Source organism: Sparus aurata, chromosome 3 (assembly GCF_900880675.1).
Source record: "Sparus aurata chromosome 3, fSpaAur1.1, whole genome shotgun sequence".
Lineage (NCBI taxonomy): Eukaryota > Metazoa > Chordata > Actinopteri > Spariformes > Sparidae > Sparus > Sparus aurata.
Window position 1 is genome coordinate 8,144,186 of NC_044189.1, and position 26,202 is coordinate 8,170,387.

Below are 26,202 nucleotides of genomic sequence, written 5' to 3' on the forward strand. Positions count from 1 at the left end.
TAAATATCTCATAAATGACAGGTCTGTACTTTGGCAGTATGTGGTACAATGTCAACCATTCCTGTCATCAATCTACATGAGGAAAGAAGTCATTTTTTCATAATGTTATCATAATATAAGGGGAATTTCATTCTGTATGTTATTTTTAGACTGCATGCACGCGGAAGGTGAAGATTTGTTTTTCCGTTTGTTATTATTTTGAAATTTCCAGCATGAGGAAGTGAATCAGACTAACTTCTTTTTTCCAACCTCTTCTTAAAATATATTTGAATAAATGTTATTTGTGAATACAGTGTGAGTTGTTTTGGATGCATTTACTGTACAAGTTTATTTCCCCTTTCAGTCCAATCTCGTAATAAGCTGGTGGTTGAGTGTAACTAAGTACATCTAATCAAATACTATGGGCTACATAAATACATTTTGAGGTACATGTACTTTACTTGATTATTTCCATTTTCTGCCAGTTTATACTTCTACTTCACTGCATTTTCGAGGCAGATGGCCAGATGAGTGCATTTTGACATTAATGTAGTTTATTGACAATCAGATAAAAGAAAACACTTATACAATAATCAGAAATATGCTGAATATTGGATCTGATAATTGTCCAGGCTGATAACTATTCAACCATTAAATATATGTACAATTTACTTTGAGGCAACTTGTTCTTTTGATAGTTTAGTACTTTCACTTTAACCAAGATACTATTTTAGCACGATATCTTTACTTTTACTCAAATATGACTTTTGGGTACTTTAAACAACACTGTAATTAGCCTAGCCTACATTCAGCTCATATTTATCATCATGTATTCCTGTATTTATTCACCAACCCACATAATGTCTATGGTTACTTTACAACTTACAACTTTAAATTAGTACAGTTATATCAGCAGTAAAGTATATCCTGTAAACCACCAAGGGTAGCAAGTTAGCATAATTGAGGCTATGATCAAAGCTAAGCCTCTGCTTTCAAAAGTGCCATAAACATAATTTGATTGCTATTTTATTAATCTTTCTTCACTTCACACCATTTCTACTATCTTTGTATTATTCTAAGTTAATTTGATATATTGTGACGATCAGTGTCCATTCAGCTATACACAGACTTTCATCCAAAAACCACAGTTTTATGAAAAAAACGTTGGAATCAGTTGACGTACCTGGCCGCCATTTTTGGTAGTCTACCGCCCCCTGCTGGGCGACCCCGTGCATCAAAGAAGATGATGAAGATGAAGAAGAAGAAGAAGAAGAAGAAGAAGAAGTAAGTACGTCACATCCGGACAGATAGTTCACTTCATCGCTCAGCAGTTGAACGGGAAGGTACGTGTTAACAATCCGCCTCCATCCAACTTATATTATAAATGTATTAAGTTTCTGACTACTTGAAATGTTATTAGAAGCGGAGACTTGTAACAAAAATGGCGGTTTTGTAAAAGTTCCAAACGGTTTTAGTCGTTGAAATGCGGTTCCTGCTAGCTAACATGATGTATGAGTTCTTAATATTCATTATTCATGTTCTTTGTTTCTTTTTACAGGCTGAATTCGTGTGTGCGACGTCCAGCATCAAGATGGAAATGTAAGATTGTCTTTACTAACTTTTCCTGTCGTTGTCATAACTTATTTAGCAGCAGTTCCAGGCCATGTGTGAGTCTGTTGGATTGGGGTGTGAAAGCTCTGCATGCTGTTCACACAGGAAACGACCCCCAAACACGATCATTATAAACTTTAGACACACGTGTAGTATTATATATTTAATTCTGCAGACCTTTTCCAGCGAGGCTCAGCCTGCAGTGGCTCCTTCCTTTCCTGTAGTGTCTGCTAGAGAGATGTGAGGCTGTTTGAGGCCCTGCTGTGTCTCCTCATGGCAGGGTTATAGGTAAACCTCCAACAACCTGAGTGCAAAGTATCCATTTATTATAAGAAATGGACCCTAGTTCATACTTTTTTAGAGAATATACTCAAACCTTAACAGGAGATGATGTGACATGAGGGGATGAGTGCAGGTTTTCACTCCTTCATAATATCATAAGAGTGAATTTCAGTTTGTTTAAGGTTGCAACTTTTGAACAAAAACTGTCACAATATCCAGAAGTTCTATTGATATTACCATGTACGGTGGGCTTGTTCTGTCACAGATATATCTGCATATTTGTTGCCAGACAAGTGCCAATTGAGGAAACGGCTAAAGTACAATTTATATTGCAGAAAAAGCTGCCTGGGATAATTTGTAATGAAGACATTCCCTGAAAGTTCACGGTTTCAGTCCTCTGCTTTAGATTAAGGACTCATTGTTAAACTGTAAAACATCCTATCTCTGCTTAATGTTTGTCACAAGTGTTAACCACATTTGAAGGATCATTACAAAACATGTTTAATGCTGATAAATCTGGATTATAAATTTTTTTTTTTTTAAACTTCCTGGAATTTTCCTAAAGTAGTGGTTGGACTCCTGTTGTGATAGGGCAATATGTTTTTAAATATAAATACATACGAAACACAACTTTAACATCAGATTAGTAAAATATTCCTGATTTAATTGGATGAATTTGCTTCATTTTCATCCACATTCTACTGCATTACACCAAACTAACATACATGTAACTTTATCCTGTCAACAAACCTGGCAAACTTTTATCACGTTTTTAAGACTCATCCTTTCATGACACCTTTTGCATGTTAAAATTCTGAGTTCTTAGTGTAAAAATGATCTTTTGCAGGACTGTGGAGATGAAGCCAGGCCCCGCCCTGCTCAGACCGCCTGACTGACATCTGGTGCTCACTGAAGGTTAGTGTTTCTTACATGTGGCCTCAAAGTGGCTGTTTGTTTTCATGTTGTATGCCTGGAAAAACTGTCCAATCTCCTGTTTTAAGCATTGCATGCAAACTAAGTCTTGCGCACATCTAGGTCAGCGAAAAACATTTTTTTCATGTGACTGGATCTTTTTTTTTTTTTTTTTGCTCAAATCCAAACATGCACCTCCTACTGCTAGCTCATGGTCAATTGGGGTCAGCCAGTCACTCTGAATAACATTTGATTGAATAGGTTTATGTAACCACTCCAGAATTCGCTGAGTCATCTCAAGTATTATGTTCTACAAAAAGGGACAGACTTTTAATATTTAACAGAGCAGGGCTGCATGATGAATCAAAATGGCTGAGTGCAATATCCAAATCACAAGACGCTGCAATTTTTGTGACAAAACAGCATAAAAGTGAAGTGCTGCAGAGAAGCCCTCTCCTACATATCTTGTTCTCCAGATGTAAGACAAGAAAATGTCTACCAAACAGCAGCAAAAATGAAAATTGTGATGCAAAAATTACATGCCCACTAAACGGGAATCATATTGCAACGACTGTCCAAATAAATTTATACCCAATTGTGCAGCACTAATTGTGAGGTACATAAGCGAAAATAACTCAGACACGTAATTAGACCTTGGAAAATGTTTTTCATTTCATATCACAACATAGAAAAACATGACAGCTTTAAGAGTTAGCTTGTGAAGTGTTGAAGTAATACAACTCATAAAATCAAACATTCCGATATTTGGGCAGTATATTGAATGTAAGCTTTTTGGCAGCTGATCAGACAAGGAAACCATGTTTTGGTCATAGCGACAGACTTTGGTATGTTTACATTTTGACTAATGATGAAATCATCAGACAGAGCTATGTGTAAATGCACCCTTGGTATTTCTCACAGTAACACTATCTTGTTGAACATTAAACTGTAAGAAGTGTGCAGACATCCAGCGAGGCTCAGCCTGCTGTGGCTCTGTCCTTTCCTGTAGTGTCTGCTAGAGAGATGCGAGGCTGTTTGAGGCCCTGCTGTGACTCTTCATGGCAGGGTTATAGGTAAGCCTCCGACACTGTCATCTTGGCTTTGAGATGAAGCTCTTGTTGTACGGCTCCAGCTGTCTGAGCTTATCGACTGAACTTTTTATGCCTTACAGGAGATGAAAACTCAGCACTACTTCAAGAGGCTTTCAGCGGCTGAGTGCAGAAGTCTGTCATGTCAGAAGCCCAGAGCGACGTTATAAAGTACGTTTACCAGAACGTTTGTTTTTCACCAGCAAATGTCAAATGTAATCATCATGGCACATCAATCAAATGTGGATCGTCAGTTCAGTTTCTCTGGAGTCACTCTTGTTTACTTAAAGGGACAGTTCGGGTTTTTTGAAGTGGGGTCATATAAAGTACATATCTATAGTCAATCTGTTTCCTACCGTAATCACCGATCAGCGCAGCCTCAGTTTGGAGAAGTAGAGAACCGCTCCAGCCCAGACACTCAGCTTTGTACTGCAGTGAATGGGGTCCAGCAAAAAAGCTAAATTAACCACCTAAAACAAGGCTCACCTAAATAATTTTACATCAGGTCAAGTGTACGTTGTATAGGTAAAATTCATACCGCTTTACATCGCCGTCAGACCGCGCTTTCTTTTGGCACTACATTTTCTCAACCGCAGAACCCCCGTATGATTATGGTAGGAAACAGATCGACTATAGATATGTACTTTTATATGACCCCACTTCAAAAACCTTGAACTATCCCTTAAATTCTGCTGTAGTCATGTGCTGCTTCATTGTGTTTAGTCAAGCATGGTCGAGGTATTGAATGGTTTTTAGTCCTTGTATGAACAGTGTTGTATGAATTAAACATCTGAAAACTGTTTTTATTCTTACCAAGGCTTCACCGTCTCTGTGGATCAGTTCTGGCTCCTTGATGAAACCAGTGTGCTGCAAACTTAAATGGCGAGACTTTGATGCAGGTGAGAATATAGTATTCCACAAAGTCAGTCTAATGGTTCTTGATATTACACAACACATGTAATCAAATATTTTCTTTATCTGCAGATTTCATCTGAGAGTTGGAGAACCAGATCGTCTGCTGAGGGGAAATAAGTGTCATATTCAGACGTCTGATCCTAAGAACATGACTGTCGGGAGGAAAGTTCAAGTCTAGAGAAGAGAATACTTGTGTCCAGAGTTTTAAAACCATTTGTACAAGGCAATGACGAGACTTTTTAAATAAACATCATTGAGACATTTGATGTGATTGTTACTTCATTTATGATCAGAGAAAGTTTGATTCTGTGTCCTTGTATTACACAATACAAGAAATGCATTCAGACTATAGCTGCTTTCATATTCATCACAGAAGATTGTGTAGATCTGCGGTTTTATGCAACAGGACTTGCTGGACTGCCACCAACGAATTACAGATTTATATAAATTAAGTCAGATGATATTTAAATTTAGCCTGGGAATAATCTCTTTAAAAGGACACACTTAATATTAAAATATTAACTTTATTTTTATTCTGCAACAAGGAATGTAGTACTCGTAAATATCCACATGGGTGCGATATTGTATCAACTGTGCGACAGGATGTTTTCGTGTAAAACTATTTCTCTCACATACTGATTTTAAAGCTACATATGTTTTACAAGTCTTAATAGACACTCAGTGACCCCTTAATTTGCTACACCTGAAAATCTAATGTGACCCAAAACAACTGCTCAGTCATCAATTATATCTGTAAGATGGTATTATCTTTTTTGCCATCCAATGTAATGAGATAATCCAAGTTGCTGATTGAACCTCTTCATTATGAATAAGCCATTTAAAGCAGCACTTTATATTTGAGTTATTTCATGTTAAACGCCTATTTCTGTTTTTTTCCCCCCAAGGGGTTTAAACAAATTTTAAATTAAATAGCTATTTGCTTTAACTTAAATGAAGAAAAAAACCTGTTGTCCACTGTTACTCACTGAAATCATGTGGAGATGGATTTCGATTTTACTTTGCTTTGAATGTTTTATTGTGTAACGCCTGAGGTGTGAATCAGGAGCGGACATGACGACTTTACTTTCGATTTGAGCAGCTGCTTGCAACTAAACACAAACCCTGGTGGTTACCAACCGTACAGGACTAAACTACACAGTAAGTTACAACAGTGTGTAGATTGACTTTGCATGTGTTCCAGTTTGTACATCTGCAGGTTTATAGAAATATGAACGAGTAAACTAATGAGTCGACTCACGTGTTCACTCGATACTATTTTCAAGAACTCGTGATACTTACACTAAGAAAACGATTAGAGTTTTTGCATTGAAATTAGTGTTTCTTATCGAGTAGTCGGTGTATATCGAGCAGAAAGTTCACGTTGGTCTATTTTAATAGAGACCACATCTGCCAGACAGCCCCAGTTTACCAAGAACAGTATAAGTTTCACTTTCGGTGAAACCCCAATTCTTTAAATATCGTCCTGTAACCTGATACATTCAAACAGGACAGTGTGAAGTATGAAAGCTGGGCTGGAGCCATTAAAGCAGTAAAATCACTAATACATTACCAAAAAACAAAACATTGTTTTAATCACATGAAATGCATTTTCAATGTAATTAGTACTGTTACATGCATGATATAAGTAGTAGTCGTAGATGTTGACCGCGTAATGACGTAATGAATATCACTGGGTACGTCAATATCCCAGACTCCCTTACAAATCGGGTGATTTTAAGAGCTGTTGCATCGCGAGGTGCTTAGTTCAATGTGTGAGACGGCTATTGCACATTCTAACTCATTGGAGCCGTCCTGTGAATTCGGCATTAAGTACAATGCGTAAAATTGTGTCTTTACTTACAAAAAGTGTCAGTTTCTTTGCGGCGTCGCTGTAAAAGCCTCTTCTTTGGATAAAGTCGCCGGACTCCCTTTAGAAAACGCTCAATTTTGAAGCCTGTGCGTAATCAGAAGCTGTATGAACGCTGTGAAACGCTATCTACAGCACACTCTCAGCTATTTAGGGCGACTTGTTCATTCGGCAAATGTCTTACATGAAGGTGGCTCTGTTTTTCTTCTAATCAAATCAAATCAATTTTATTTATATAGCCCAAAATCACAATCACATTGCCTCAGTGGGCTTTACAATCTGTACAGTGAACAACATCCTCTGTCCTTAGACCCTCGATTCGAGTGAGGAAAAACTTCACATGTTGATGGAAAAAAAAACTTTTAACAGGGTAAAAAATAAAACAATGGAAACCTCAGGAAGAGCCACAGAGGAGGGATCCCTCTTCCAGGACGGACAGACATGCAATAGATGTTGCGTGTACAGAAAAGAGCAACAATTCACAGTTGACAAGTTACATCAACAGAAAATCTGATACAAGTTATGTAAAGTCAGTGGAACCAGGAGACGACCGAGCAGGACGAGGCATCACCAAGTAGAGCCCGAGCCAGACGACCTCCTGTCCACCATGCTTCTCTGTGTTCTAATGATCTAAGTTTAGCCCTATATTTTCATTGAGCCGGGTTTAATGTCAGCCATTGTATTCTCTCTTATCTTATTTTTTCGTCTAAACATTGGTTTGGGTTGGTTATTTTAAAGACCCCCCACAAAGTTCAGATTATACCTCAAACCCTGATTAAAAGTGTGTGTTCATCTTTACTGTATCAGAGTGAATGACACCAACAGAGGGTGGAGAAATAGGAGAAGCATGATTGAGGTTCAGTCACCGGCACCAGCAGACGGGACAGTTAATAAACTAAAAATGTATTTCCTCAAAGCCAAACACGGCTGAGGGGAGGTAGTACAGGTCTGGTATTAGGGCTGGGTATCACCAGGTACCTCGCGATACGATACTATCACGATATTTTGCTCACGATAACGATAATATCACGATACAGCGATTCTGCGATAATTGATATATTGCAAGAAATTTCATCCATGATACATCACGATATCTGTGTCACTGAAGAAATTCAGAATTTATTGACTGCACTGAATCCATTTCACAGGAATTACAAAACATTGTCAATCAATTTCACATGAATGACAGCCAAGTAAACAAAGAGTATATTGCACAGTGTCTCTTCTTAACACACACACTGACTACAGCTATCACTAAATATCTATATGTGTGGGTTTCAGAGCAGCTTAAACCATTTTTTAAATTTTATTTGGTTGTATACCTATGTTCGTATAACGATAAAGCTGTCCTCCGAAGAGGGATGGTGGTGGTGGGCCGAAAAAAAAAAAAAAAAATTTTTTTTTTTTTTTTTACATTTTTAAATATCGATATTTGGCACCAGTGTATCGATAACGTACCTCAAGACGAAATATCGCGATATATCGTAGTATCAATATTTTGGCACACCCCTATCTGGTACTGTAAAAATACCGATTGTGACCCCATGGACAATAAATCTAAATCCTAAGAAATGTAATATTTTGCAGTACTCACTTTCTCTATAGCTTAAAGGTGGAAAACACACATTCAGCATTTGTATGAACACATGTGTCAACCTGTCAGATCTATTGTATAAACGTAGAAATCAAGATTTGAGGTGTTTAATTCATGCTTGATATCCCTGGTTGAGTTAATGATTGAATCCATCATTTAGGAAGTCATGTCATGCCATTTGTTTGCACGGTTGCTGCTCGAGTCTTGCAAAACAGCCTTCTGTGTGTTGGAGGTGAATCATCCGCAATATCATTTACCAGTGACAGCAGCTGATTGTGTCGAGATAACAGAACGTCGCCGTCATATTTGTAGTTATCCATCTGATGTTAGCTCATATTATTCATTTCATTATGTTGTTTTTCTCCACCTCTCATTCTCAGATGGATTTCCCAGTGGAGGCAACAGTACTTTTGAACAAATTCCCCGATGCCACACGGGTGCGAAAAATCCTCAGGTCACACGGCTTTGAGTTGAGAGATCTGAGCAGAGATGAGGTGAGTGTCAAGGGGTCATTTTTGAAACTCAAAGATGCGAAGGCCTCTTTGGAGCTGCTTCTAAAATCGCAAACAAAACGGGACATCGCTCTGTCCTCGCCCCCGCCGGTCCTAACGGCTTCCTCCGGAGCCATTTCCAAATACCACTCTAGCAACAGCTCAGATCGTGACAGAAGCCGAGCAGGATCCCGAAAACAAGCCTCACCTACCACCACCACCACCACCACCTCCAACCACCACCCAACTCCTGCTTATTCTCCAAGACCAGACCAGCAGCGTGGCTCATTCAGGTCTGTGAAAGAGTCCCTCGTCGTTGATCCAGACGTGTTCGAGTACGCAGAGAAGCTCAGGAGAAAGGACATTGACTGCATTCTGGAAAGCCATAATGTCAGAATAGAAGTGCGTCCAGTTGGCGAGAGCTGCAGCATCACTCTACACGGGAAGAGTGCAAGAACAGCCGCCTTTAAACTCCAGAGTCTCCTGCTCGATCTCAACAATTCGCTCCGCACGCAGGAGGTTTCTCGGAGGGACATGGATCGAGAGGGCGAGGCTCTGTTTGGGATAATTCAGAATAACAGAAATGTTTGGAAATCAGTGCTCGTGTGTCAGAAAGATGACGGACTCCACCTCATCGGACCGTCTCGTGAGAGCTACGAGTTAAAGCAGAGGCTGCTGGGGCGGTCGATCGACCACTCGGGACAGAGAGGACGGACGTCAGACAGGAGCTCCAGAGGGAGGAGCAGCTCTCTGCCACCGATCAATCGGAGGAACACAGAAAAAGAAAGTGTTGGTGCCGCTTATCCGTCTCCTGCTGGAGCTGCAGGTTACAATCCTTCAAAGTACCAGGATGTGAAACAGGAAGGTGCTGAGTCCAAGCGAGGAGCTGCTGCTGCTATTAAGAACGTTTTTAGGGGAAGAAGCTCGTCTGAGTCCCGCCACAAAAACAGAGCGGAAAGAACTAGTGGCAACGTGCAAGAGATGGAAAACAGGAGTCCTACTCAGAAATCACCCAAGAAAGGCTTAAAACAATATCTTTTTAAAACTGTTGATTTTAAGGAAGCGTTTAAAAGTAGGAGAAAATGAGCTGTGAATGAAGTTCAAGACGAAGCTGAAGCCTTTGATTGATTTTTGTCTTTTTGACCACGTTATGTGTCTCAATACCTGATACTTGAGTATAGCATGTACAATGAAACACATGTAACGTTTTGGCCTTAAAATAACAGTTTCAAAATCATGTTGATGGTTCAGTGTCTCTAACAGGGGGAATGGAGTCTCTTGTTTCTGCACTATATTACCTCAGTGAGAGGGTTGGATCACAGGGATACATACATGTTATGAGTTCAGTTCGTAGTTAGCACCTCCATTATGTCTGATAAAGTGTCACACACCTGAGATTTGCATCGATGGACGTGGTGTTGCACTCAGAAACTGCAGGGGGCGCCAAATCACACAAAATGCAGACTCCTACATAATGCTACTTCAAAGCCACTGATGGGAACTTTTATTTTTGTTGATTCTGGTCGCCCCTCTGGATAAAAGATGATGATAGTGAAACGCATTGAAATTTGTCTTTGTGACCTGCCTCCATCTTCTTCAATTCAGTCTGACCAGGTGAAAGCAATAGGAAAGACTATGATATCTTTTGCAAATCCTCCTGCAGATGGTCTTGTTCACATATGAGACCACCACGAAACAGCAGTAATAAATTGAAACTGGTTCATCACCAGTTAAAAACTCCTTGTAGCACGTTTTGTTAACCAGCAAATCACTGTGACTCCAGACATTATTGTTACATTAAATTATCGACTGATAATGGAATTGAAGGAAGACGATAATCTGAAGCAAAATAGCTTTCATCAATTTAACAAGCACAGAATCTTCAAAGATGGTTTGTGACAATAAATCAGAAGAAGAGAGCCAAAACTGTTCGCCGGTGTTGATGGTTTTTACAGTTTCAGAGGAATAAAGCACACTTGTAATTTACACAGGGGTGGATCATGTATGTTTACATAAACTACAGGATAGGAGCCTCTTTTTAAATTGAATATTTTTTTAATTATCGTTGAAACAGTCCATATCGTGCATTCCTGTTTTTGACCTTCTGAACAAAAGTTTCTTTGATCTCTATCAGCCGACATGTACAACAATATTGGTTTACAGTATTAGTGGAAATTGGCAGGTAATTTCAGCCCTGCAAACATCAGTTTTTCAGTGTCGACTGTCTTTAATCAGCTCTTTTAAATGTTTTTTTGTTGAAGGAAATGAGTTAAATTGATCTGTCAAATAGATGTATGATATAATGTGGTACAATTTACTGCTTTTGACTCTAATACTGTTTTTCCGCTGATGCCAGATTTAATATTAGCAATAGCAATTAAATTCTTCTGTCCTGTTAATGGTCAGCCATTTACAGACCTGTACTGACATCTCTTGCACAATTATGTTTTGCTATTGCTAGATTATTGCACTGTAAATGTCGATGATCTGTACATTTTTCTACATCTGAGCATCAGTAAATTATGGTTTATATAAATGGAAAAACCTGATAATAAATTTGATAATTAAATTAACAAATGGACAATAAAAACCTCACAATTAACACAAATGTACCTTGGTTTCTAGTAGTGATATTTATTTTCTGCTTCGGGTCAATTGTCAGCGTGCCTGTTTGTTGATTTTACTCTAACACCTAAATGCAACATGAAGATGGAGGTCGCATGAACAGGAAGTGAAACGGCCTCTGACAGCCGACTGACCTCATGCTGAGAGAGGAAGTGCTGGTGGCTGATGAGGATCTAACAGTTGGAGGAAGAGACTGGATGTCTGACTGGACACTGCTGATGTTATACAGCTTAAAACAAGCTTCAGTTGAAAGGCTGTCAGACGCTCTACAGTAGGTAGGTGTTTTCTTAAATGTTTTAGGCTGATGGTAAAGTCCCCTTTACTCATCAGTTTCCAATCAATGGTTCTTTTTAGTTCAGTTCGTACTGTTGCACAGATGACTACAAGTGTGACTCAGAGTTCTTATACCTACGAGTGTGATGAGAAACCTGTCCTCTATTAGAGCGCTGTGGTTTCCCCTGTTTGTTTTCATCTGTAGTCAGGGTGTCGCAAAACCCGACACGAAATCTGATGGGCAGATAGTTGTGGATAGTCAGATAGTAAATGAGATAAAATTTTAAAGTTGAGTTCTCTCAAATGTAACATTATCTGGATTTTCTTCCCCTTCTTTTTTCTTTTGTCCCTCACTTGTTATTTTCAGTTGTTCATTTGTTCTAAATTCTTGTTACAATCACTGTAGTGGCCTCTTGTTTATGTCTATTTTAGAGTATTGTATCACTGCAAACAAACCACGGCTAGAAGTCCTATATATATGTATATATACATATTGCATCGGTTGCTTTTCATTGTAGATGTAACAATGCTTAAGTGTATTGTATAAGCATGAAACTTAAATCTTGACTGAGAGTTGTTGAATGACAAAACAATTTTTTCAGCTCAAAGCTCGAACCCCCAACTGGAACATTGTGGATCATTTTCTCAGTTGTCATGGAAATGACTCTGATGACATGAAAGCTCAGTGTTTGTGATTTAATTTCACCCAGCTTGTCCAATTATCAGCTTTTACAGAGATGTCAACCGTATCTGTGTTGTATGAAAGCCCCGGACAAAGCAGGAAAGTTGACCTTGATCTCGGATTGTTTTGTCTCGTAATGAAACCCTTAATTTACCAAACACCTGTTGTTTAATTTACTAAAGTTTTGAATTATCAGTTTCTGAGATACACGGTGGACACTGTTCACAACACGATTATCAACGCTAACAGGGACATTTTCTCTTTTTTCTTCTTTCCAAACACATCCTCAAACCATAACGACAGATTAGATTGTTCCAAACCAGCATGACTGTTGCCCATGACAACATATGTGACAGTTGGAGAATATACAAGCGACAGGCTTAGGGGACACGTGGTTAACCCTCTGAAACGGTTGCTGTTTGGTTGCATCATGGTAACAATAATAAACATGTGGTTTAGGTTGTGAAACCTCCGCAGATTAGATTGGACTCCCAGAACTACTTGGTTAGGTATGTTAAATTACTTATGCGATGTAAGTTAAATATACTACGTGAGTTTAAATACGTTAAAATAAATTTTTGGTTTCATATTAGACACGAACATCCGTGTTTAAACCATCGGTCCACCCGACCTTCTCCCTACGTGGACATGTTGTCTTACGTACTTCAGTACTACATCACCAGACTTCCTCCTTTGCTCCTGTCATAATGTCTACCGCCACTAGAGGTCACTAACTTACAATCAATATAATTATGGATCGTAATAAGCTCCCTACATAGATAGATACATACATACAAAGCTGTTCTCGAGCACTACAAAGGAAATTACATTCACCTCAAACATGTTTAAAAAATTTGGACAAATAAAAAACAAACACATGCATGACTAAATACAACTTGAATAAAAGAGAAAAATAATTTAGTTTAGTTGAACTAACCCTTTACATTTTAAACAAAAGGAGTGACATAACTAAGTAATCCTCCAGCACTAGTAAGGGAAAAAGGCTGATTATCCTTATCACAGACTCCATTCATGAAACAGACAATACAGGTGTGGATTCAGCTCATCATGGAAAAGACTCATCTGAGTCATGAGCTGAGTTGTGTCACTCGGCCTGATATCCACACGCTGCTGCAACATGTTGGAGAACCGTCGGCAGCTGGTGACATCACTTCACCACATCTTGACTTTCACACCCTGCTGAGAGGTGTACGAGTTAGAGGTGGGGTTCCTCCAGGGGACTCAATGAGCTTCGTGGTTTCAAAAAAAAGTTCAGGCTTTTAGCATGCTTGTGTTCGAGATTAGGAAAACTAGATGAAGATGAGGGACTTAAGGAGCATGTGACAGAAATGTTTCATGGGTAAGTTTTGGCCTTCAGTAGCACGAACAACAAGGGACATGGGGAATTTTTGTTCTTTCTTATTTATTGTTTTGGTTTCTCTTTTGACATTTCCCCTCTTCAACTAAAATTAGACCTTCTTCCAATAAAGGCAGAAGACAGCAGTCGGTCTTTACTGGAAGTAACAGTGTACAAGAGTTGCAGTTTGTAGCGTTCATCTCATATTAATCAGATCCTAACTACAAGCTGCTGATTTGGAAAATGTGTTAATGTCAGCCTCTGAGTCGTAGTTCTGACTCTGATATCATGACTTTCTGACGGCTACAGCTGACAGTACAGCTGTTCGATGAGAAGAAGAACAGAAGTGGCGACAAATCATTGTCAGAAAGGCTTCAAAGCCACCATGTTAGCAGTGACATGATGAAATACACTGATTCAGCAAATGTCAAATAAATTTAGATATGATTTATAAACAAAAATGCTGATAGATTATCCGAATATGAAGCCTATTACAACATTACGTGTATTTCCTGCTTTATTTTGTAGGTTTCATCCTCGTGAGTCGTGTTCTGTTTGACACTTCCTGTCTTTGTGTGTTTCTTTCTTTTCGAAGGCCTTTATTTGTTTCACCTGTTCCTCGTGAGTCTTCCCCCCCTGCTGCTTTTTAAGTCTGTTGTTTTTCCTTCACTCTATCAGTTTTTCTAGTTTTGGTCCTCGAGTCACTTCTGCGTTTTGCTCCTCTCGCCGCCCTACATTTGCTCATCGCGTGTCTTCAGTGTTCCTGGTTTTAGTTCCCCGTGCCGTCACAGTTTGTCCTGAGTTCAATTTTTACGTTTCTCTTCTTGTTTTTTGGAAATTACCCCAAACTTCTTTCGTTGGCTCTCTTTTTGATTTTGGATTTGTGCTTGGTTGTTAAAGCTCGTTTGTTATTTTTTAACCCGGCTGTCTTGTTACAAACAACTCGTTAGCAGCCGCCTTTTTAAAAACACGTTCAAGCTTTATAATTCGAGGGAATAGGAAGTGCAAACAGATGCACTTATTTCCAGTTTTTGGACTCATTCCTGCAGAACTATTAGTGACTTACATTTGGACAAACAGAAAATTAAGAATGAATCATCACCTCATCATGACAGGCATCCCAAATGAGTGAAAAGGGGAAACTACCTTGATAATACCTTGAAATTTCTTGATAAAAGGTTAACAGTTCACTTAGGAAGTGCTGTGAGAATGGGGTTTAGAAATCAATCCATCATCTCAGCCTTAGTCAGCTTTCCAGTAACTCTTTCAACTTAATCACACACACCTACACCCTGACTTTGCCTAACATGACCTAACCTTTTGGCTCCCGAGTTTTCTCAAGTCGCAGCTTGGCTCTGCCTGTGAGATGGGAACCTCTGGCTTCATGCAAAAACCCTCAGGGACACACTGCGCTGCCAATGCCAACTTAAGAAAGGAAATGCCACGATCCTTCCCAGGAGATAAAGGCCATTTTCCACCCCCCCTAATTTTCCAAGGTTAACTGCTCTTGTCTGGCAGTACATCAGTATGCGGTTTCCTTTTTGTGGGAAGAAAAAGAAACGCAAAATAAAAACAAGAAGTTTAAGTCTGGTAGTGAGAATTCTGCTCTAAGTGATGGTTTTGAAATTTGGAGGCCTTGTGGCAGGAAGAGCGAGACGGAGGAGGATGCAGAAGTGGTGTGAGCTTTTAAAGATAGCCTCCTGCTATTTATACAGATCTGCGTGAGGGCATGGGCTGACTGACAGGATGACGTGCTGCAGCTTGTAGACCACAGCTTTCTGTGACTTTACTAAGCACACCCTATAACTCCACCGGAGAGCTTTCCCCGCCCACAGCAGACTGTCTACACTAGTCGACCATACTTCTCTTTCTTCTTCCTTAAGCTGCTTTCTGTTCCTCTGCGTCTTGTCCGTCTTTTTTTTACATTCATACTTAGTGTGGTTGGTGAACACAGGGGGCAGGGATGGCGGAGCTGGAGGGCCTGGAGTTCGGGAAGTCAGACTTTGTGCTCCTGGATGAGGTGACGATGGAGCAGTTTATGGAGAATCTGAAGCTGAGGTAAGGCCTGAGAGACAGTTAGAGAGGAGGAAGGGAGGGGACGAGGGTGGAAGCAGCTGGGCGGCAGAGATGCAGAGGGCTCATACAGACCTAATTTGTGAAGAAAAACGACATGATTCTGCAATAAAACATGTTAAATTAAGGTTCATATGAAAGATCTAAGAGTCTCTGACATTTACACAGTTATAAAACTGTCTCTGACACGAACCTGGTGACTTCTTTAAAGTAAGAGGCTCATAAAGATGAAGCATAAAGCGCAACCTGTTGCTACCCAGCCTCTCCTGTTCACCCCCGGGGGGTTCAGATATAAAAGTGCGGTTAATTTCATCATAACCAAACTAAACGCTGGCTGTCAAGCAAGCCAAATGAGGCACATGGCACGCCACCAATAAGAGCTAGCCTCACCAAACCTGTCTGACTCAATATGTAGATGTAGCTTTTTTCTGTTGTTTAACTTTTCCGCTCTTTAGGTGTGTAAACCCTTCGGGATATTTCTCTTTGTCTCCGAGTCCACACAGTGTTTTTTTTTTTTTTTTTTTTTGTTGTTGCTCATTTCCTCACTTCCTTGGTGACTTTTTCGCAGGGGCATCATGTCCTCAGTTCAAACTGTGAGAAGTCGCACAGTTTCCCGTCATCTCGGGATCAGCAGAGGCACCGAGAATGTCAAACAATATCAGAAAAGCTCCCGATTTGCGGGAAAACAAGTCACACTCTCTCAGCTGACGTGTGCACAGCAGATGGGCTCTAGATTAGCATTTTTCACATGCTTACAGCGGCTCAGCGTTCGTCTGTCATCACTGCCTGGCAAAATAATGTATGTAGAGTTTCCTCACACAGCTTGATCAGACTTGTCAGGTGGGAAAGCATAAGCAGGTCGTGAAGTTGGTGCTGCTTTGATGATTTTCGATACTTTTCACGTGTGAGTTCAGCTGTTTGCGTTTTCAAAACTTCTGTGTTTGCATTTTCTTTTTTTGGCCTTGCACAGTTTTTTTTTAATTTTATTTCTGGTGATCATCACTGCTGCCAGGATGAGTATGTTTCTCTCCTGTTGGGCAGGATGTCTCTAAGACTTATGAACATGTATGCCTGGATGTTGGTGGACGGAGAGACCTCGGTGTGAACCTTTTCTTGAGTTTATCCAGAGATCAAGACTTGATTGAAAACTGATGATTTTGTCAATTCAAGTGCTTGAACTGACACTTTTATTGCAATATTTACTACAGGCAATAAAGGTTCCTCGCTCTTTGAGTTCCCTCTAGCTCCGATCATGGTCTGAGTCTCCTCTCACCTGATTGGTCAGTATATTACCAGGAAGGTGACTGAGGCGACTTCTCTATTTTCTTTTTTGGCACCAAATCGGACTCTGACTCAGGGGAAACCTACAATTTGCTGCACCAGTGCTCGACCAATATTCCTGCTCTCAGGGTTGATTTAAGCCAGTTGTAAATGAAATGTATAAATAGCCTCTCTGCGACTCGGATGCAGCCATAACCATCAGTGTGTGTGTTGTAATTCAGACGGCGGGATCCTCCTGCACACTTCCCCTTCAGTGAACCTGAACTCAAGGCTGGACCGGACTAATAAAAAAAGTTTAGCTGCACACAGACTAAAGATAACAGGACCAATGATAGGAAAATAATAGGAAAGTTTATGATTTGAGTTATTAGAGGATTATCAATGGAGGAATAGTTTAATATACCTTCAATGTAGTTAGAATTTGAAATGACATAAAAGCAATGTTTAGGTTTGTGTATGAGTTCATGAAGGAAGATGCCCACTTACATACAGGATGGTAGTTTGAGCAACACCCAGCTTCACATTTCACTTTTTCATGTTTCACTTTCACTCATGTGATGAAGTAAAAAGTTAAATGTTTCCCAGGTATGGAATGTAACTAAGTACATTAACCAGGAGTGGAAGTAACTAATTCCCGCCACTCAAATCAATGTCAAGTCTGTAATCTTACTTAGTACTTATGTATGCATTACACCGTGTAATCTACTTAGTTACTATTAAAATCGTAATCTAAGCCCGAGAATTAATATCTAAACCTTTCATCCTCATCTGATCATTAGCAGGCCAATGGAAACCCTGACATACAGACAAAAACACACAATTTTATTTAATATCTGCCATTGATAATGCATTATACACCAACAGTTAAAATACTAAATCTCAGGGTATTATTTCAATACTAGTAATAACTGTTTGCACCCGTGATAGAAACTCAAGTACAATGTTAAGGTATTTGTACTTTACTTGAGAATTTCCATTTTCTGCTACTTTATGCTTCCACTCCACATTTTGTAGAGAATTGCTGTGCTCTCGGATTACTACATCTATTTGGTAAGTTTAGTAAATGCTGCATCAGAGCCAAAGAAGTGCATTTTTCAATTCACTTATTTGATCCACAATCAGATTTTTTTTTCAAAAAGAAGAACATAAACAAACTAACTCGCTGGGCTGATAATCGATTGGTCCCTAGGTTAGAGTATACACAGCTGAAACTTGTACTTTAATTGAGTAAAGTGAGTAAATGTACTGAGTTACTTTCCTCCTGGACATTTAATGATTGGACTTGTTGGTTTATCACTGTCTTTTATTATTGATATGTTTGTTCTAGTCTTCATCGACTCTCACTGACTGATGACATCCTGAACACAAACACCTGTTAGATAACCTGTGTGACTTCAAAGCAGTATTCTGGTTGCGTCCTATAAATTCAGGAACAAGAAAGCAACGTGTCTTAATTGCATTTGAGCCTTTGAAATTGTCATTCGATGGACGCGATGACCCAACCCTCTTACAACACCGACTGTCTGTAAACCCAAACACGCAGCATTACATGAAGCTCCCTTAAACCTTGTGACACGCCAGCTCTACCCCCTCCCAGCTCCAGAAACCCTCATGAGGTTTCACAAGGCTGTGACGCGCCCTTTGAACCACAGAAGTTTCATTTCCTGCTTTCGGTGTACACACACTTGTGTCACTTCCTGTCAGCCACATATGACATAAAGGTGCACGATCTTCTGTGGAACTTTCGGCGCGAGGGTTTTTGTCGGTGGCTGGTGTGAAAACGTTGCGAGTGAATGAGGCCAAACACAGGTGGGATCTTTTCCAAATGAGAAGCCACAATGAGCCATTCTCTTCACAGGTGGGCTCAGTGTTATCTGGGGAGTCTTCAACAGGAAACTTTGACTATGAGACACTTCATTTCCTGAATTATGGTGACGTCTCCTGGCCCCCTTAACTGAATGATTGAACTGACACTAATGCCAGAATAAATATTGACAATATATACTTCTGCAAACCACTGATCTGTTGAAACTTTACATTTCTTTATGTTGCTCTTGAGGTTCATTGTCTATCTTATGTTATGCCTGTAATCTAGAGACAAATACCGCTCAGTGAGGGTTAGGAAAACGTCATGATTTAGCTTGAAATATCTGTTTTTTGTCGCCAAAACACAACTGTAGCTGCCCTGATTTTTGTTTTTTGATGCCATGAACTGAGCTTGACATTGTCTGGAGGTCTCCTTAAAAAAATCCAGTGGTTTCACACATTTCACACCGCAAATGTTGAAACTCAGTCTTGAACTGCGGTCACTGGCTTGGCAGCCTCTCCTCATAACTCCATCACCGTCCCCTCCACTTCTCATTGTTAAAGTCAGGTCATAAACATGTAATGTGAACGACAAGTGCATCTAACATCTCTACACGCCTGCACATACACAGTATACATGATTCCTGTACACGTATGTGACACATGCCATCTTTTGATTGACAGGTTTGAGAAGGGTCGTATCTACACCTTCATCGGAGAGGTAGTCGTCTCCGTTAACCCGTACAGAGAGATGGACATCTACGGCAAAGAGACCATTGATGCGTACCGAGGCCGGGAGCTGTATGAGAACCCTCCTCACCTGTACGCGGTCTCCGATGCTGCCTACAAGGCCATGAAGAGACGGGCCAAAGATACCTGCATCGTCATATCAGGTTTGTCTCTTTCTGTCACGCTCTTTAAACCTCAAACCTCATGAGTCACAGCCCTGCAGAGTGTGAGCTGCTGCTGTGTACAGCCTGAGGCTGTTGGACAGATTTCTGTATCCTGCAGGTGACACTTTTTCCAACACTTTACAAATCAAACTGGATTACAAACAACCACTTCTTGATTCTCTAGCGCAGGGAATTATGTTTAATTTGACTAAATGCTGATTACACGATTACATCTAATAGAAGGATTTAAAGGTTGGTGAGAATACTTTTTTTTAGATCCTTTCCTCTGTTGATTGTAACTTTGAGCCTGTCTTATTGTGGGTCATCCCTATGTTCCCACATTTATAGGACATTTTCAAAATTAGGTCTTTTGATCCTACATCTCCCTTCAATTTAAGCCCTATCCTCCCACAAGATTTTTTGGAAGTACTTTATAGTAAATGAATGAACAAATGACTCATTTTATTTTGATCAGCAGCAGCAGAAATCATCACAATCACAATCATTACTAGAGAAAATAAAATAGGCTGATCAAAAAGGGTCAAAAATGCCTATTTTTTGAAAAAAATCTTAGAAATGTGGGAACATAGGCAAGCTCCTGTCTTATACAGCCCGAGCTGTTAAGAAGCGTTATGTTAGCATTAAGCTGATCTCAAAGTTAGCGTTAGCTGAGGTTAACAGACATCTATCATCTTCTGGGAGACATGGAAGTTTGTACTTTACCAAATCAGCTAGCTCGCTGGCTTTTGACATATTTAGCTCTTTATAAGTGCAGTTAGGAACCCCCACCACGGTGTGGCTGAAAGGTAATGTACCATCTTAAGATCCACAGTCGCCATTTAAGAATCAGAATATAAATTCCTTTATTAGTTCCACAAATGGGGAAATTTGTTTGTCACAGCATCTAAACGACAGTTCAATTTAACAATCAATAATAATAAAAGCAAAAGATAACAATATCATCAAAAGGTAAGATAGGAAATCATACAAATACAATCAGGGTTGGGTGAGTTACTTTAAAACTGTATTCTGATACTAAGTAAAGTATAACAATATTTAAAGTAATGTAATCTAATTACTTTCTGTTACTGGATAACCGCAAAATATAAAACATATGCAAACAAGCACATCGTCTGTGATGTTGCGTGAGACTCGTGACGTGTTGTCGATGATTACACGCGAGTATATCACAGTTTATTTAAAATCTTAAGCTTGTTTGTCACCCCCCCTTTTTACTGAATGTATCTGTAATCTTTTTGTAGCTTTACAAAAGAAAGAAGAATACAGTTACTTTTTTTTGTATCCCGATTACATAATTCCATTCATTACATTATTCCATTATTGTACCCAAGCGTGAGTACAATATGTGTGCATCCCCATTCATTTTGCATTGTCATACAGAAAATAAATAAAATAGAGGTGATATCTTAGTTAGATTCAAGCACCCATAGCTGTTCACATTATTTATGCAAGTAAATAAAAAGGAAAGGAAAGGAAGGATATACATCTGTCCTGATCCGTCATCAGTGTTGTGACTTCTCTGTGTTTTGTTATTTCAGGTGAAAGTGGGGCAGGAAAAACAGAAGCCAGTAAATACATCATGCAGTACATAGCAGCCATCACAAACCCGACCCAGAGGGCGGAGGTCGAGAGGTGAGTCGTGCCTCGTGTTGACACGAGGACGCTGCAAATGTAAATCCAGTTGGGTTTTGACAAATAAATAAATGATTCATGAGAATACGGACGTTACCATGAATCACCTCTCTGTCCTCCTCTCGTCTGACTCTATTCCCACGTCCCTGATGGCTTTTCTTCTCCCTCTGTGACGTTTCTGTCGATGGTCGCCGTGATGCGGTAAATCAAGTGTGAAGAATGTGCTGCTCAAGTCCAACTGCGTGCTGGAGGCCTTCGGGAACGCCAAGACGAATCGCAACGACAACTCCAGCCGCTTCGGCAAATACATGGACATCAACTTCAACTTCAACGGCGATCCCACCGGAGGACACATCAACAACTACCTGCTGGAGAAGGTGAGGAGGGAGGTGGGCAGGATGATGGAGCGGCTTCCACTGCAGACACGGAAACAAAGGAGTTAGAAGCTCTATTGAGTCACAATGACCTCGGCTCTGCAGGAAAGCGGAGAGGAAAAAAAGTTCTGCTCATTTAGTTTTTAAATTACATCTTTCTCTCCCCAACATGAATGTTTCATGAGGTGATGACAAAGAGGTGTGAGGGAACATCCACGAATAGATGTGACTGTGAAGCCGGCGCTGGAGCGGCTGCGCGTTAATGAATGGCTCACCTGCGGCTACTTGATGCTGCCGTATTTATCCGCTCGGTTAAACAACCGTCTGGCACTCAGAGCCGGTGTGAATGATGGCGCCGGGATTCGTTTTCAGGGGGCAGAAATTAACCACGCCGCTCCTCAGCCGCCATGTGCTCTCATCAGCAGCCAACAGTTGGCGCTGCTCGAGTCTCACACCTGGTAATCAGGTTGGTTGGTGTGTTTGTCTCGGAGGGAAAAAAATGAATTGTTATAGGCCTACTTGAACGCTGTTGACATGTGGTCATGGATTTTTCTTGATTCTGCAGACACTAGTTGGTCCATCATTTGTGTGCAGCTTTAGTGCAAATCTGATCAATCTCACACCTGTCAGGGACAAACCATCCAGTGTCTATCTTTGACACATGGAAGTGGCCAAGTTGTCTCCAGCACAGACACATGACATCCAGCACTACAGTCTTTTTCTTTTGGACTAGAAAACTTACTTTGACCTCTTTAGAACTCTGTTTTTTGTCTTTTGACGCTCTTTATCATCGTGCTTCCAGGTTTGTTACTGTCGATGCTTGAAGCACTCATCATTGTTCCTTGTAGGAAAAAGTTGGGTGGCACTTGTTAGTCAAAAAGGCTCTTATCTGGGAGTTTTCATCATATAAAACAACTTTGATAGATTGTTCTTCTGGGCCTTATTGAACAAACTCAGTGTAATGACTGGTCTAGTTTGTACTGAACTTGGAAGATCTGCTTTTAGTTTCATGCTGCGGTGCCTCGAACGTTAACATTTATATACCATTTTGTGAATTTAAATTCATGATCATGAACCTTTCAGCTTCTGTTGGTTCCTGTTTTAATTGAATTGTTTTTTCGTTACTTAAACACAAAGTCAGTGAGGTACAAAACATTAAAAGACACACATTTTACTGTATAAGTAAAGATCATACACAATCGCTGACGTCTCTGAGAATTAACTAGAGTTATTCAGCTGGAAGAAAAAAAAAGAAACTTTAGTCATTATCTATTGAAGTTTTAAACAAGTAGATGGGGACTTGTTTTTAAAAACATAAATTACATTTGAACAGTTCGTCCGGTGTAATCCAAGTATGTGGAAGCCCTGACATCCTAAATTGATTTGAAAAGACGTGATTTGCACCTTGTTGTAAGCTTGACTCTTCACTGTAGCTGATGCCTGGCTCACTGCCATAATCTGTTCTCCTGTTCAAGTCCAGGGTGGTCCACCAGCAGGACGGGGAGAGGAACTTCCACTCGTTTTACCAGGTAAGCTTCACTCCAGCGGTTCCAACATGATCGATGATATGATGATATAATGATATAATGATATTGGATCTGAACTTGCGTATGTGTTGTGTGTTTAACAGTTGCTGCGCGGAGGCTCAAATGAGATGCTGGAGTCATTTCATCTACAGAGCGATCCTGCGGTCTACACGTACACCAGAGAGGGCGCTGCAATCACCGTGAGCTCCTCACTCTAATGATTTGTGTTGAAGCTTTAAGAAAAAATCTTAGGCAATTTCTTTTCCTTTGAGAAACATGAGAAAGAACTTGGCCTCATGTTTTTTTTTTTGTACTGACCGATACTGACATTTCTTTAATGCAAAATCCTTGTTTTTCTCTCTGAAGACCACCAACAATGATCGAACCAGCCACAAAGCAGTGATGAGTGCCCTCAACGTGATTGGCTTCTCAGAGGAGGAGATCAACTCGATATACCAGATCCTGGCCACCATTCTTCTGTTGGTGAGTTTAAAGCATGGGTTAAGAAATACAAGGAAAAGCTGATGCGTACGTTGTGTTTAAAACATATGAATATATTCTCACCCTCACCATTTTAGAGAGGGGATCCTTCTCCATACTGAGCTGTGAATGTTCTTATTTTTCAGGGTAACATGCAGTTTGAGTGCGACGGTGAGAGCGTTCAGATCGTGGGACTCGAAGCCGTCAACCACATCTCCGAGCTGACGGCCACAGACCCAGAGAGCGTCAGCAAGAGCCTGCTGTACCGCACCGTGGCCACCGGGGGCGGCGAGGTCATCGAGAAGGGGCACTCGGAGCAGGACGCCTGCTTCGGTCGAGACGCTTTCGCCAAGGTGCTGTTACGACCCGCTTCTTTTTGACACATACCTTTGTGAGGATGATTCATTGAAACATCATCACTGTAACGTGCTTTTCTTTTATCTTATTTTCACAGTTGTAACACTTTTTTAAACCCGCCTTTTAAATTGTTTTTTCAGAAACTAACAATTATTTTCAGTCTCCATTCATCTGCAAATTCTTTCCTCGATTAATCATTTAGTCTCTTACACTGCATGTCAAAAGTGCAGATCACACTAACCCAGAGCCTAAAGTGACGTCTTCAGATTGTTTATTTTGTCCAACCAACGGTCCAAAACCCAAAAACTCTTCATTTACTGTCATAGTTATCAAGCAAATGAGCAAATCCTCACATTTAAGAGGCTGGAACCAGCAAATGTTTGACTTTATTACTTGATAAAGGACATGAATAACTTGTTTTCTTTTGATTGATTCATAGAAGAGTTGACTAACTCTTGCATCTCCCCCGCTGTAGGCTCTATATGAGAGACTTTTCGGCTGGATCGTGAGCCGCATCAACACCGTCATTGAAGTCAAAGACTACAACCCAATGCTTCACGGGAAAAACACAGTCATCGGCGTGTTGGACATCTACGGCTTCGAGATCTTTGACAACAACAGGTCGGGGCGTCCGCTGTAGTTCTCGATTTAAATGGAAAGAAACGAGTCATTGTCTAGGGCGTTGCTCAAGTGTTTGTTCCTCTATCGTTTTGCCAGTTTTGAACAGTTCTGCATCAACTACTGCAACGAGAAGCTGCAGCAGCTCTTCATCGAGCTGATCCTCAGACAGGAGCAGGGAGAATACCAGAGAGAGGGCATCACCTGGCAACATGTGAGGCACACACACGCACACACACACAAACACACACACACACACACACGCACACACACACAGAGACACACCTGCAGCACGAAGCAGGAGGCGTCGCGTCACACAGAAAAACTGTTACTCAGCTGTTGTTGATGTTTGGTCAATAGTCAGATGTTCATGTTGAGTGTAATGATGACAAGGGATGCACAATATATATCTGCCCGATGAATTATCAGAAAAGGTATTATTATTGATTGACTGTTTATTGGTATTGGAGAAATTATAGCTGACAGAATAAAGTCATTTTTTCAGCGCAGCATCTGAATGTTTAGATACAGTCGACACCTTAAAAGTTGGTTTGTGATCCGTCATTAAACAAAGAAGAAGGAGAAAACGATTGCATTAACTTCTTGTTAAAAAGTCTTGAGTCTTGAGTCTCGGCCATGAGATCATGAGATGCAGATGATTATTGGTGAAAAGCTGAAAAAAAATCCATATTGTGCATCAGTAGTGAGTTGAACTGTGGGTGATGAAGGGATGTTGTAATTGACAAACCATGATCACAAGTCTTCCCTAACATTATTCAAACAGTTTTAGTTGCAGAACACACTTGTAGGAAAGGCTATGTTATGAATAAACGCAGTTTCCGAACGACGTTTTCTCTCAATTTCTCTCAAAAGTCGCCTCGGAAGACTAATTTATGAGATAACTGGAATAGATTTGTGACACAAAAGCAAGTTTGTCGCACAGAGGCACAAACTCTATTATCACCCTGTTTAACCATCCTGCTGTTTGTTCCTCAGATCGACTACTTCAACAACCAGATCATCGTGGACCTCGTGGAGCAGCCACACAAAGGCATCATCTCCATTCTGGACGAAGCCTGCCTCACCGTCGGCAACGTCACCGACACAGTCTGCCTGGACAGCATGGACACCAAACTGGCCCAGCACCCCCACTACACCTCCCGCAAGGTGAGAGCAGGAAATAACATCCACCTGTGTCCTTTTTTTTTTTTTTTTTAAGATTTTTATGGCATAGACACCTTTATTAAGCAGCAGACAGATAGGAAATATGGGGGGGAGGGGGATGTGACATTCAGCAAAGGACCTCGGCTCCTTATATGGCATGCGCTCTAACCACTCGACCACCTGCGCGCCATCCACCTGTGTCCTTCTCATGACTCACAGCAACATCTGCGTATTGTATGAAACGATCGTTTGTTCAGACCTGTGTTGGAAACGCTCACATTATTAGGGTGTTGCTCAACAT

The 26,202-nt window shown here is 40.4% G+C and overlaps 2 protein-coding genes, 1 long non-coding RNA gene and 2 other non-coding genes across 5 annotated transcripts in view; all 5 read left to right on the forward strand.

Moving 5' to 3' along the window:
- The first annotated feature begins 1,220 nt into the window (after positions 1 to 1,220).
- LOC115578501 (uncharacterized) lies at positions 1,221 to 5,053 on the forward strand. The gene is made up of 6 exons (XR_003983465.1): positions 1,221 to 1,322; positions 1,538 to 1,578; positions 2,720 to 2,787; positions 3,956 to 4,043; positions 4,690 to 4,771; positions 4,857 to 5,053. It is a non-coding gene; the product is annotated as an uncharacterized LOC115578501 (long non-coding RNA).
- On the forward strand, positions 1,760 to 1,895 carry LOC115579606 (small nucleolar RNA SNORA9). The gene has a single exon (XR_003983698.1). It is a non-coding gene; the product is annotated as a small nucleolar RNA SNORA9 (small nucleolar RNA).
- LOC115579605 (small nucleolar RNA SNORA9) lies at positions 3,742 to 3,874 on the forward strand. Its single transcript, XR_003983697.1, has one exon. It is a non-coding gene; the product is annotated as a small nucleolar RNA SNORA9 (small nucleolar RNA).
- An 814-nt stretch (positions 5,054 to 5,867) lies between the features above and the next one.
- rbm43 (RNA binding motif protein 43) lies at positions 5,868 to 11,351 on the forward strand. The gene is made up of 2 exons (XM_030411489.1): positions 5,868 to 5,945; positions 8,629 to 11,351. The coding sequence occupies exon 2, from the start codon at positions 8,629 to 8,631 to the stop codon at positions 9,823 to 9,825; it is 1,197 nt and encodes a 398-aa protein (XP_030267349.1). The 5' UTR covers positions 5,868 to 5,945; the 3' UTR covers positions 9,826 to 11,351.
- Positions 11,352 to 11,600: 249 nt separating this feature from the next.
- myo1g (myosin IG) overlaps positions 11,601 to 26,202 on the forward strand; it is a 49,452-nt gene continuing 34,850 nt past the window's right edge. Inside the window, exons 1-12 of the mRNA XM_030411478.1 lie at positions 11,601 to 11,639; positions 15,631 to 15,734; positions 19,521 to 19,729; positions 21,289 to 21,382; positions 21,594 to 21,759; positions 23,232 to 23,285; positions 23,387 to 23,482; positions 23,649 to 23,765; positions 23,909 to 24,115; positions 24,595 to 24,740; positions 24,837 to 24,951; positions 25,734 to 25,904. Coding sequence (XP_030267338.1) covers positions 15,640 to 15,734; positions 19,521 to 19,729; positions 21,289 to 21,382; positions 21,594 to 21,759; positions 23,232 to 23,285; positions 23,387 to 23,482; positions 23,649 to 23,765; positions 23,909 to 24,115; positions 24,595 to 24,740; positions 24,837 to 24,951; positions 25,734 to 25,904 — 1,470 coding nt within the window. The 5' untranslated portion in view covers positions 11,601 to 11,639; positions 15,631 to 15,639. The remainder of the gene's footprint in view (positions 11,640 to 15,630; positions 15,735 to 19,520; positions 19,730 to 21,288; positions 21,383 to 21,593; positions 21,760 to 23,231; positions 23,286 to 23,386; positions 23,483 to 23,648; positions 23,766 to 23,908; positions 24,116 to 24,594; positions 24,741 to 24,836; positions 24,952 to 25,733; positions 25,905 to 26,202) is intronic.